This window comes from Crassostrea angulata, chromosome 3 (assembly GCF_025612915.1).
Source record: "Crassostrea angulata isolate pt1a10 chromosome 3, ASM2561291v2, whole genome shotgun sequence".
Classification (NCBI taxonomy): Eukaryota; Metazoa; Mollusca; class Bivalvia; order Ostreida; family Ostreidae; genus Magallana; species Magallana angulata.
Window position 1 is genome coordinate 16,533,940 of NC_069113.1, and position 14,460 is coordinate 16,548,399.

At 35.3% G+C, this 14,460-nt stretch overlaps 1 protein-coding gene across 3 annotated transcripts in view; it reads right to left on the minus strand.

Annotated features, from left to right (window-relative positions):
- Positions 1–14,460, minus strand: part of LOC128175693 (uncharacterized) — a 28,245-nt gene that overhangs the window by 13,486 nt on the left and 299 nt on the right. The window contains exons 1-5 of one of the 3 annotated variants that reach the window (XM_052841513.1): positions 13,305–13,379; positions 7,834–8,405; positions 6,757–6,915; positions 4,536–4,737; positions 4,303–4,427 (exon numbers count right to left, since the gene is read on the minus strand). In XM_052841513.1, coding sequence (XP_052697473.1) covers positions 4,303–4,427; positions 4,536–4,737; positions 6,757–6,915; positions 7,834–8,142 — 795 coding nt within the window. In that variant the 5' untranslated portion in view covers positions 8,143–8,405; positions 13,305–13,379. Of the gene's footprint in view, positions 1–4,302; positions 4,428–4,535; positions 4,738–6,756; positions 6,916–7,833; positions 8,406–8,773; positions 10,715–13,304; positions 13,380–14,460 lie in introns of those variants that run through there. The other 2 variants (XM_052841515.1, XM_052841512.1) reach the window with 2 other exon arrangements.

Here is a 14,460-nt window from a genome sequence, read left to right on the forward strand (position 1 = left end):
CTCTAATTACCATGTAACACAATAGCACTCTTTTCTGACTTTCTGATCATCCTTTGTCGACCCTACGATGAAAATCTCCTTTTAATTTGGGGCTTGAAAGCACCACCTTCTGGGTTTTTGCAGTCAAGTAATTCTGACCTATATACAGCATTGATGAAACAATTCCTTATAGCTATTGCTTAGTTGCTTCTTGTGCTATATCTGATGTATTAAATCATTTGCATACATTTGATCCTGTTTCTATTAATAGTTTTGTCCACTGTGAGTTTGACAAATAGTCACTCTTGTCATATCAAACACGCATAATTCTAATGGCATCAAACTAGATTTGAATATACTTAGCTCTTGGCATCACAATTGTAATGACTGAACATGATATTATTTCAAAATGCCACATTAAAAGCAAGTTTTTTTGTAACTTACTCAAATAATAAATGTCTTTCCCTTCCCCCATAGCAAAAATAAGAAGCAAAACATTGATTTATGCAAGCATCTAACTGAACTCCGTTTTATTCTTAAAGTTGATGATCCCAAGGACATAAAATAAGGCTTGGGGAAGCATAAGCTTTAAAAGAGTGAGCTAAATCAATATTTGCAATTGAAGTTCAATCTGATGTGGTTATGTTTTTGTAACTATAAATGTCTTTTTCTCTAGCAGTTACATTACATCGCAATGGGTTTTCCTATGTGGCATATCCCCACATCCCCTGACATGAAAGCCTATCCTCATTCCTACAAGCAATCAACATCAAAGAATCTATTCATGAAAAAGAGAAAGAGAGATAGAGGGAAAAACATACATCAAACACATCCCCCCTTCTGAACATGTCCAGGAAACATGCAACAGTGGTAGCCTAAAAGGACAGTAAAGTAATCCACAAATAAACCTGGACTATTGATTTACTCCCTACTACCCCTAATCAGTCTCTCTGAAGAAGCAAGTTAATGGGAATTCTAGTTCTTTCTGTTTCTCCTGCATATACTCCCTCGTTTTTTATTTTTCCTATTCCGTTCACTCTGTGTCAATGCCTTCAGGCATGACTTTATACCGGCTTCAGTCAAACATGACCGCAGACTTGCACCGAGTTACCAAACCACTGTAGACTAAACATACAACTTATTATTCAAAACGACATAAGAACTCTACCTTTCACAGTAACATTTCCCACTTGTTCTTCTTTCAATCACGAGCCTAGGTAGGAAACATGTTTTTAGAGATCCGAACCATCCACGCTGAATACAATCACAAACTCTATCCACATCAAATAATATCGGTCCTGAATAAACACAATACACCATAAAATCTCCTCTAATCCAAACAATATCAAACTGTGATTTGAGCAAAATGACTCAAAGCAGAGTCCTTTTAATAAATCTGATCCTGTCCTTTGAAACACAGTAACTGTATGACTGATTCCAGTCCTTCGGCCTCTCAGCCTACGAAGTTCTTGGTAAGCTTACACACAATCACAGAACTGGGCCATGTTAATCAATCAATAGAGCTTCAGCTGTTTCCATTATGTATCTATCTAATGTAGACTAAAAATCGCTCTGTAGTTCTGAACATGGAACAGGGTCCCTGCTCTCGACTGTCATGTAATTTGTGCAAACTAAAGTAATTATTTCCTGACTCGTCACTGCTAAAAAATCATCTTGTCAATGGTCTAATGACTTGCGACATTGTGCCATTATAAATATTTCACCTGTGAAAAGCTATCTCTAGGCCTGTGTCTTGTCTAGTTAACAATATCTCAGAAATACTTAAACACCTACATGATAAATCACTTCTGTTTTTATTCAATTTGAGGATGTCAAACGTCACAACTCCATGATCAAACAAAAAGCTTCGTATTTTTATTGGGTTTTTTAATTGGCTTTGTTTAATTGACACAAAATTTATGAAGAGTATGCATACCCTGGAATGTAATGAGTATATACATGTATATGGCATTGACCCAAAAGCATCACTGTATGATGAATCAACTGACCTTGACAATACATCACATAGGTCACATTTATGTACAAACTTCATGCATTGCGCTACAGGTATATACATACATGACCAACATTATTTATTGTACACAAGCACCCCACAAAGACATTAACATTTTACAGCAATTCACTCAACCATGGGGGTACAGATAGATAATCTCCATGGAAACCACATCAGACACACCTGAGTTGGTACATAACATTAACAGCCTCTTTAATTAACATCAACCTAGCATAAAATTGCCATTCTGGATACTTAAATTCCAATCACTTTCATCAGTACCGGCTTTCAATCATCGTCATCTAGATAATAATAAAACTCCAATCTGAATTTACTGGAATACATTATCATTATTTCAAAATTTAAGCCCATTAGCCATTTAAAAGAAAATCCATTCATGGTTTATAACAATGAAAAGTCCATTTTAAAAGCAAATATCTGCCACATTTATCATACTTGATATGGATTAGAGGAAAAGACAATGGTCTATGAGTAAACTACAACATTCACAATGCAAGATAAGGTATTAAGGTAAAACACGGAAAATACCTAAGAAATATTTCATTTGTCAATAATTCCAATGAAAGAAAAAAACTTTTAAGATACTGAACAATGTACAGACCTATTTCGGAAGAAAAACATTAAAAACATCCCATCTGCTGTTATCAAAGGGAGATAAATCTACACCCCTTCAAGGCCTGATCGACCTGCACCAGGCGATGCCAACTGTTTGCATTAGTGCATTAAATTGACTCACAGGATCAATAATAAGTCTGATCAATAGGATTTAGTTGGTGTGATTTTGCACATGTTTGCCATTTAGCTTGCACAATGTAAAATAAAAGTTAAATACCATTAATTTTCTGTACGAGCTTTAAATATTTAAACATAAACTTTGGACTTTCTTTTTGTTCTATTTACAAGATTATTAATGTGCATTATGTTTACCTTTCTAATATTCTAATTAATCTTATGTTATTCAACAAAACTTGAATGGCATTTTATGCAGGCTGATGAATGGGTTGGTGTTGACGTCACAAATGCGAATATTGAAATGGTTACCTGCTTTTTTCTGTTCACAGCATGTCATTTTTGCAAGCTTGTATAGGTAATCATTGAACTGTTTTAACAACAGCTTGGACTTTTTGCAGGTTATGTCAAACTCTTATTAGACGAGATAGAGTCTATAATCATCATTAACAGTCAAGCCATTGGCTAATAGATATGAAAACACTTATCTGACTTCATCCAGGCTGTACATTTCAGTTGAAACAGCATTAATTTCCACAACATAACAGATTTTGAAAGTTTATTACCAGGTAATATTGATGAGCTCCTCTTAATTAATCTGAACATTGGACAGCTTGTTTTGATGATCAACTAGATAGTTACATCCCACCGAAAAGCCAAACTCTCCTTAAAACGGCTCTAAACATACATGAGACATGAAAAGACAGAATTTACATCAAGGAATATTAGCAACGATAAGGTTGTGGTCAAACTAATTTGGTAAGAGGCTAGGGTCAAAGGACCCCTCAGGAATCTGGGTGCACAAAGAAGCTAAAGTGAAATTTATTGATCATTTGTGTAAATTTTTCCTATGATTTTCTTTATTTTGTTTCTTTAAGATTTCAACGGACTTGGACAGAGTTTGAGCTCAAAATTTTAAATTTTATTTTCCGTTTTTATTGTTTAGGGTATTACAAGTTGTTTTGGTTAAATCTGTTGGAGTTGCTGCCCTTGTTGATTTCAGTCCTGTCAGCTACTAATCTTGTCATTGTGCTCATTGACAAACATTTGCATCATTATTTTCTCAGTGAGTGCATATATAATTCAAAATTCAATGCCAGTTCATTTTCATCATTAACCCAAACAAAAGGTCACATTTTACCACTGTGCTCAATTAACAATGAACATCTTGTTATGATCTGCTTTATCAACTGTAAAGGTTCCTTGATAGTCAACAATTTGCATTTCGGTTTAGTTTTTAAGTCTAATGCAATTGTTTCAAGTGATAAAAACTTGATTCTGATATTTTGGAAGAAGAGAGCAAACACAGAAATTTATCAGTTCATTTACTACTGCAATTTTTGTTGATTTTATATATCCATCTAAAAATATCTATGGTAAAACAACACCCCACAAACATTTAATTCCTATTACCTTAACTATGCACATCCAGATATATATAATAAGTGCTGTACAACCTTCCCACACATTTTTAAGGATTAGTCCTACAGTACTGGTTCAGTTTCTTTATTGACTGATCTCTTGTCAAAACAGTCATTTCTGTCAAAATCAATACTAACCTTATGTTCATCCAGGCATTCTTTCAACTCATCATCCGACTTCAGGAAATCGGACGACATCGAAAACAACTTGTGATCAGTCTCTGTTAGCCAGGCTCTCAGGGTCTTCAAGTCCATTTCAAGATCTACGAGCAAGAAAGACAACTGTAGTTGCAAAAACATACCAATAAGAGTTATCTTTTCTAATCCATAGGACAAAACACATCACAGTTATCTCTCTTTGACAGACTGACCTGTAATCATGGTCCCCGTGTTCTGCCACATGGCCTTGCCACTGACATCTTGTTCCAGTGTGCTCCACATCTTGTTAAGGCAGCTGACCCTTTCATCGATTTCCTGTTTATGGTTTGGCTCACGGTGAAGGAGCTGTTTCGCATAGTCCAGGAAAGATTTGCGCCTGGTCAGAGACTTGTTAAGGAGGTCTAGATTGTTGCTCTGTAAATGTAAAAAACAACAAAGTTTTTATTTTCCCCCATTCATATGGCTTATACCTAAGTTTCTTTTATGCATATAACATTCACAACATCTTGTAAACCTCTTCCCCAAACCTTTTTAGGCTCTCAAAAATCTTAATTTATTTTGTAGCTAGATTGTAATGTAATTAAAAACTTCATCATTATCATATGCTGATAGGCTATACTGCCATTTTCTGCATTAATGCTTATTTTCTTTCATATTTAAAGTAAGACAAATTTGGTGAACCAGTGCGATACATGCAATGCAGAAAACATTTCATAGGTAAAAAGCTCTCTAGATTGAATCTTTTTTTCAACGCTTCCTATTGCAATAACATATGGGCAACAAATCTATTTTATGACTCAATAAAATACAGGCATTTCGAAAACTACACGTTACAGTACAGTTAACGAAAATAATATGAAAAACTTTCAATACATGTGACCTCAATTCAACTTTGCACTATATAAATGTTTTATGTCACAAAATCATTCATGTTTCACCCCTGTATTGGTACAGAGCTATTGAATTTCAATTTCATGGCTTTATCCTGTCGTAGTGATTACATGAGTAAACCTGTCAAATGAGCCATACATTGTACCTGCCAGCTACAGAGGTTTAGAGTCTCCCAGTACCGACTCAGTAATGACACTTAATTGCTGAAATAACATACTATCCAAGTCATAATAGATCAGCAGGTTTAAGGTTATGGAGGAAGTGTCATATAAAGGTGCCCAGTTACATGAATAGCAGCATTACAAGTCTGACAATTCAATCACACACGTATTTACTAAACGGTAAAGACAGAGAAAGACCAGGAAGGAATAAAGTAGGGACCATTGCAGCTGGTTAAATATGCCTATTTTTTTGCACTGTAAATTGTGTGTGAATTTCTTTTCTCCTCAATATAATGCATCTGTAAAATCAAATAAACCCAACGCCAAATTATTGAAAGGATAAAGAACCAAGCAACAGTGCTGTTAACAGTAATCATATCAACAGTTTCCCCCTGGGTCTTGTTACCCCTCAGCCTCAGTGACTCACACACTCCGTCCCTCCGATAGGGACCATGACAGGGGGAGACTTCAAGAGAATTCAGCCAATCAATAAAGTACAAATAGGGCAGTGTAAATATTAATGATGACTGATGATTTCTCACGGCTAGGATGGCTAAGACACAAGGTTCAGGCAGAGTTCAAAGAATTAATTTGGGCTTTATTGGGTTTTTTACAACTTGATATCATGGTTGCTATTAATTTTCTCATTGCAGCAGTAATGTCAGTTTACTTATTGCAGGGATAGTACATCACAACAGCCTCTTCATATTAAATCTTCTGAGCACTACCCATGTCAATATGATACCTTCATGTTTCAGCATTTTCCTGTCTAATAGTTTATTGATATCCAGCAATGTAGCGGGCAGCAATACAAAGACTGTATCAGATACACATTGAGTTCTAATAATACTGATCAGCATGAATCGCAAATACTTGATCGGAGTTGATCCTATAACATTTGCCTTCATAAGAAGCTCTGCAACATACAGGTACAGTTAATATCCAGTTTACCATCATTGTATCATGCATATACTCTTAAGCTGTATCACTGTATGAAAGCAAGGTATCTTTAACATTTGGTCTTTATTTTTAAGATGCAGCACATTTTACTTTTTTTTTAATTTTACGTCATATATATGTTCTATTTATGATAAGAGGATAATTTACATACTTAGTGTCAGCATTTGATGCAATGCAGCATTTATAGGAATTCCCAATACATTTTTTTATCAGGTAAAAATCACTGGATATTATGCAATCTACAAATGAAGAAAGATTCCTCCTGTGCATGTACTAATTGATCTTGGCTTCTTATCTAAGAAATTTTTCTAACAGATGATGTAAGCTTTATAAACCATACCATGTGTTCTAAAGGGCACAAGTACTTTACTGATAGCATATGGGACACCAAGGACTTGTTGTCCACCCTACATGTACCAACCTGTGCTAAATACTTCTCCGAGAGCATCTGGGACACCAGTGACTTGTGGGCCACCCTCTGGACGTTGGTCAGCCACTGGGAGAGCTCTCGGTACTGTTGGCGGAACTCCATCAGTGAAACCTTCTTGTTGCCGTCTACATCCTCTACGTCATCTGGAGACTGCAATATCACATCATATAAACTGTCATGTGATTTTCAATGAACAGGCAATGATAAAATAAAAGAAGTCAGCTTGTATGGGAAACCCGAGTTGGAATGAAAGTTCATCAGAATTAAAGTTTTAAAATTTTCATTTTGTACCATATCTTATTGACTACTTTGAAAATTCTTTTTCAAGATTGAAAATGTAGAAGGCTCAGCGCATTTCAAGCTCATGACTTGCACAACATTAGCTGACACTTAAATGATTAAGTCCATTGTTGCTAACAGAAACTTCGATTATTTTTAACATCAAACAGGTGTCAAAGGCATTTGGTGTCTGAAAATGACGTTTGCATTAGAGTTCTCAATATGACCATTAGCAGATACACTTTATGATAATTTACATGCTTAGTTATTGGCAGTAGAAAATATCAGAGCCTGTAGGTACATTCTGCATCAAGCAAAATCTTCTTATTTGATAATGGAATTCTCTGTTGTAAAAGAAGTATTGATAACATATTGATAATTAGGAAAGATCACACTTAAACTTAGGTAGCACTCATTTGGGACCCTACAATGGGCATCTACTTGATGAATCAGGCAATGAAGTTTATCTCCCTCTGCCATCCACACAATCTAGGAGAGAATGCCCAGAGCTTGTATTGATTTGGTGGACTAGAATTCCCCATTATTACCTGGCTCAGCGTAGAGAGACCAAACAATATGCATACTCATGCACAATTAATGCGATTAATATTACATAAATGCCCATTAACTGTTCCATCAAAAAACCAGGGTGAATTCATTTCAGTGCAGAAGGGGGAATTTTGAGCAAGATATTGGGAACTTGTTTTGCTTCATGTTTTTTTTTGATAATTCATTAAAGCAAATAATTTTTATAGGTTACAATTTTAATGCATCCTTAATATACCTTACCTGGCAAGCTTCAATGATATCTTTATCCAAAAGGTATTGTTCAATGGTAGATATGAACTCTGTTCTACCATATTTGACTCGAAATTTTTCTTTTAGTTTCAATGTTGTCGCCGGAGAGTTTCCAGGTGTGCTTAGGAAACTGTCGTCCAGCGTCTCCGAAAAAGTAGGGGAGTGCGAGCGACTGTCTCCAAGACTACTTAACGTACTCGTCACAGACATATCATCTCCCACCACTCGCCGTCTTTTCGCCTCAGACGGTGAATCTAGGAGGTTGGTTCCGCCATAGGATTTTTCCTTATTGAAGCTCATTTTGATCGAAATTTGATATTCCCTCTCTTTTTTGAAAGTAGAATCCAACTTAAACTAGAAAGTACTCAGTTATGGTAGTTTTCTTGAAGTTGTTTTTTTAAGTTCCAGAGGAATGTCTAAAGTGCGTTTTGTTTGTGTTTCCATGCCATTTTCGTTGCCGTAAGAATCAGTCCGTAAGTGTTTTGGATGGACATCAATCCATTAGTCTTATCGTTGTGTAGATCTGCTTTCTCTTCCACTGTTCAGAGGCATCTACTTTTAACCTGAAAATGAAGATGAACATTAACTTCAAAGAATCTCATTTGTACACGAAACAAGAGAACGCTCATACCTCATAAAGATAATGACTTCAACACATTAGATTTAAAGTGCTCAACCTTTAGCAGTAAAAAGATTTCATGTAAACACTAAAAACACCATTCCTGTTTTATATTTACCACTTAAAATCAACATGCACAGTGCACAGCACATGGCCTTCATCTATCATAGCTCAGTAAAACAAAACAAATGTATTTTGTCTTTATTCAATTAGTACTGGACATGTACCGGTACATGGCCAATCTTGGCACAGTCCATTTCTCTTTACACCTTGCCTATAACCAATACACACAATGTTTGCAGTACCACCTACCTTTTAGGAGTATACCATAACTGAACTAAATGGAAGTCAGTATCAAGCACACAATATTTGAAGGTTTACACATTCACAACAGACGCATCAGGTGGAAATAGTTATAGTCAGTAACAATATTTTGTTGATGACTTTACACTAATAAATCACCCAAGCCTGAAAATGAACCAGGTATCGACAAATCCAAAGAAATCCAAGCCTAATATTTCAAAGAAATGTTCACACATGAATGGGGAATGCTCTCCATCTAGAAATGTGCTCTCTGGCGTGGTATTTTTAGATGAATCAGGCTGCTGAGTCTCGGAGAAATAATGGGGTTCACGCAAGGGGAGGAGAAAATCATATTGTAAACACAAGATGCTATCTCCTCATCAGATGTGATATACACAGACTGAAACATGTGTAATCAGCCATCAGCAGTCAAGAATTCCATGTCTTACACTTTTGTTCTACACATATCAGATTACTTGATGTTAAAAATGATTAATAGGTATCCATGGCATGAAAAGACTTCAGGCACAAAAACATCAGTCCATGCACAGAAATCTGAATAGCCATAAAAATCAGACCCAATGATAACTTGACCAGTGGCAGTGACTCTGGCTGGCTACATTTGACATTAAAGAGAATCCTTTCTATATGACCAATCAGCTCAAAAGTATTTACAAAGTAAGGACCCAAATCATCGAGTGTGACCTGATTGTGACATTAGCTACAAAGGAAACGGCAATCGATTTCCCCTTTTTTCCCTTACACAACTCTAACCTGAGTAGTCTGCTGAGTACGAAACCAGGTGAAAACTCAGGTGAAATTACTTTTCTCGATAATGACCAACCAAGGCTTTACCTAAAAGTAATTAGTACCCACAGTGATCTTTCATTACTTGACAATAGATACATTACAAGCTCAAGTCTAAGAGGCAATGTGTATTGGGATTGAAATTTTCACATGTTCCAGCAGGGAGTCCTCTTTCTGTCCTCTTTAAATGTAGCACAATTTTCATTGATCAGGAAAAAAATCCACGCCTGGCAATAGCAAATTACCATTCCTCTTTATATTACATCCCAGAGAAACCTCTCATTGCTGTGTTCGATATCTTTCTTGTTCAAACACATTCACTCGTAAAATGTGATGCTGTATCAACATTATAGTGCTGTAGTAGAATTTTTCACACTAGAATACTCAGAAATTGATCAGAGACCACCGACTCTCAACTGTGTCAATAAATCTTTCATATAAACCATCCTACATTCATCACAGAGGCAAAGAGAGTTCTACACAGACTATCTAAAAATTCATAAATCAATGCACTACTGTAACCATTTTAAACCTCAAAGGGTTTTGTACAAGGTAAGAAATATCTGTTTACATTCATAATGGCATTTTCCCTCTCAATCCAGAATAAGAAAAAAATCAATAGTGATTTTTCAATTAAGGTTAGAAACCCACATGTGGCCAATTTAAAGCAGTGAGTGTTGCATTAACTATAAACATAAAAAACATTATAATACAACCCCCTCCCCCTAAATCAATGAACAGAACCAACAAACTGTGAATATGAGCCCATAAAAAAGCAAGTTTTTTAACAGAAAGGGGACAGGAATGTCATTTGTGATGTACCATCCATTACATTGTTTTGTCAGTTCATTTTTTATGCGGTTTACTAACACGTGTCAACATTGCATACTGAACCTCTGGAAAGCCTCTTCTTCTAAATTTAGACAATCCTCTGGCACATATATTAAGCTTTAAAGCAATGTTCATACATACTCTACTGAATTATTCAAAACAAATCTTCTTTAGCCGTATTTAACTTATTAAAACTAGGCCTAAAAAAAAAAGTTGAGTGTTTCGGGTAAATCGACCTAACCTACAAAAATGGTCCGAATCTACCATTTTTAGATGCCTGATTTTATCCGACTGTGAATTTTATCTTATTTCCAATAAAAAATACGTTTTTAAATATTAAACAAACAAACATTCTTAGGATTCAGGCAAAAAAAATAGATAAAATAAAAAAAAAATCTCCACCTACCTAACCTAATTTTTTCATCAGTGTTACCCTAAACACACTATTTTTTTTCTTAGGCCCTATCAGTATATCTAATTTAGAGCTTCTTGATTACAACATGTAATGACAAAAAGCAAAAGGTATAATTGAAATAATTTTATGAGAACTGACTGCATATTCTGTAGTACATGAGCATCATCTGTTGCACACAATGAACATCATAACCTGCTTCATCTAATAGAGCATCCAGGTGAAACAACAAGCAATGTGAGGGGCACCTGTTAACTGTTTACTCCATCAACAATACTGATACAAGACATATGAATTAATACTACTTATCTAAGTACAATCTACACTTGGTTCATGATCGGATCATGATCGTAAACAAACAAATGCATATCTTGAATGGAAGTTCACTATGTGACTAATACCCTGTTACATGGACGATTGCCATATCTCTGCCGTCTACAAATCCTTAATAGTGAATGTACTAAGTTAAATTCTTTGATTAAAATTCCAATCTAGTTCTCAAAACTACATTCTTCGTATCAAAAATATCAATGTCAATTTTAAACAAAAAATAAATTTGAACATACCGGTATATATATGATCAAAAGTACACATAGATCGGAGCACTTTTTTTTAAAAACTGTGCAACAGTACTATGAAGCAAGAGTTCATGTTGTAAGTGGGCGTGACAACTAACAGACTTACTAATTGGTGTAGGTACTTCCTTTTTTTCAACATGGTGTCATATCAAGGAAATAGAAACATTAAGAAAATCCCAAAGGATTTACACACACTTAAAATGTGTACTGAAAATAGAGATATATATTCAGATCTTTTCGTAACAAATCACTGGCTATAGTTGACCATTGGGTATTTCCGTCATCTCTCCTTCAAACTGAAACATTTTTTTCCTCTATTTACCAGCAAAAAAAAAAATTCTCAAAGTATGACTTCAGGCTCTGATCATAATTTAGTTGTTGATCGAATATTTCCCTAATGCTATCTGAATTCATGTACATTACTCAATTAAGCATGCGCTTATTAATCAGAAATTGAATTTTTACCATGAAAATATCACATCAAACATAATAGTGCAAAACATACCGGTAATTGCATATCACAATACCCGAGTCTGATGTGGTTTTGTCTAACAGGGTATGTCAGGCACAATCTATTGTACTGTTCACTATAAAGGTAAATGGAGGTCTTCAAAGGTATGAATTGTCCGTGTGCAAATCAATATAATGTAACATCCCTTGGCTTCTCTCCTCTATCCCTTGGGTGTTTCTGATTCTATGCACATCATTATCATTATATATACAGTACTTATATGTAATGCTCAGCTATTGGGATGTGGGTACATATCAATGTACATATCCTGCAAGAAGGATGGGGTTACAGAACTTTGTAAAGTTAACTGCAGAATAGGCTATTAAGCATCATAATGTAAGCACTAAGATATCCGTCATAGGGTCCTGATTTAAGCACAATTTTACCTAATATTGTGTCCTCCTTCCTATTAATGGGTAATGTTACTAACCTAACGTACAGAGAAAACACTCACAAACAAAATAGACTGTTGATTTAAACTTTCATTATTTAAAATTAATGCTTAAAATATTGAAACTTTTTAATAGTAATGTGAACTGTAAAGAGCAAAATTAATCTAAGAATTGCATCAATATTCTATATAGACAATATTTTGCACATGTAATGATGTTGGTTGCTATAATACAGCCACAGTATTAAACCTCACTTTAAATAATGCTTTTAACCAGTCGTTAGTAAATGCAGTATTTGGTGACACCTTTTATGGTAAATTAATGTGTCATTGGGGAATATCAGCATTTCAGCATTTCAGAGTCCTTGCATGAGCAGTGAAAGATTGAGATCAATAAAGTAAAGGGCTAGTATGTGTAAATAATCTGAAAAATTGGATTGTATAATCCAAAACAATGATAAGGTTCCTTACTTCAAATGCAGAAAAAGTGCAGTACGATGTCTCGCTGCAGGTGTATTCCATTAATTGTTATATTCGACAGATGCCTATATCAAATATTTGGCGACTTGCATTCTTTTAATCAGTGAAATAATGGTACAGGTTTTGTTAAGTGAAAAAGGTGGCTTCCAATTATTCACAGTCATGGTATAGCAATTTTATAGTACTATAAGAATTCGATACAAAAGAATTAAACCTGCTGCATGACAGATGCGAGATGAGGCCATGGCCTTCATTACACGGGCCTACAATACGCTGATGTCTGATTTCAGTAAGAAAATGATTGAAAATTAATATTATGAAAACCACAAGCAATACTTCTACAGCATTAATAAAATTTCAAAACACTTTTAAAACAGACAACGTAAGAATCATTTAGATCGTGATCAGTGTGACGTGGGTTACCATTTCAATATAAACAGAGCACTGCCTAATCTTTCTCAACATTAAAAAACAAAAATTAGTGAAAAGAAAGCTTGTTTTCACATAACAATAGGTAATACAACACAAACCTTTCAAAAACGTGTTCATTTTCATCACACCTTGCTTCCCACCATTGATGATTTGTAATCATCCCGTATTCAATTTGTAAATAGAGATTTCATTGGTTGACCTACTTATGACGTTGTATTTTGAAGATTGGCGGATTTCGAAGGGTGTTTCAGCCCGCCAAAATTGGGAAGTTCGGTTTGCATAAAAACGTTTAAACGTTTAAAATGGCATTTTGATTATCTATATAAGTATATGCAATGCAAACAGACTATACACATATAGAGACATTCAAATAATTTAATATTTGGCAGTTTAAAAAAAATATATTAAATGAATAAATTATCATGCGCGGATCTGAAAATCTTCCGGAGTGGGCGCGACAGATAATTGTGTTTGCCATGTGGTACAAGTAATTTTTTCGTAAATTTTAGCATATATTATTAATTTTAATTTTCTAAAGGGGCCTGTCCGGATCACCCCTTTCCTCTCTATATAGCATAGGCGTCGGAACCGGGGGGGCGGGGGCTAGGGGGGCTTAGCCCCCCCCCCGCCCACTTTTTTTTGCAAAATTATACCTAACCATTAGAAATATAGCTCGATAGAGGGTTCAGCCCCCCCCCCCCACTTTTTTCGCAGGAAAGATTATTGTTCCGAAATTTACCTTTGAAGATTGAGAAGAATTGAGACCCCCCCCCCCCCCCCCCCCCCCCCACGGATTAGGAATTTCCTGATTTTGAAGAAAAAAAATTTGGGATAAGAAATCTTTTTTTGGAAGGATAGGTATCTTCCCCCCCCGGATTAGGAATTCCATGATTTTGGGAATTACTTATTTCTCAATATTTCTGAGGATTAGTCTAGCCCCCCCCTTTCAATTTGCTTCCGACGCCAGTGTATAGTACGCGTAAGCTGCACAGAGTCATTTTAATTAATTACAAATTTATTTACACTGACAAAATTAAACTTTTTTCTCATGAGAGAAAAAAAGATCAACAACAATAGCAACAACCAGGGCCGTATATATACTATAGCTGGCAACAACTTATTACTGGAGTATGATCAACATTCGTGATAGAAAGATCGATCGAAGAGGAAGTACGACAACAAAAATCTACACATACAATACATTTTTACATTGTTTTGTTATCATATTGGACCCGTGTTCAAAGTCTCGAATCT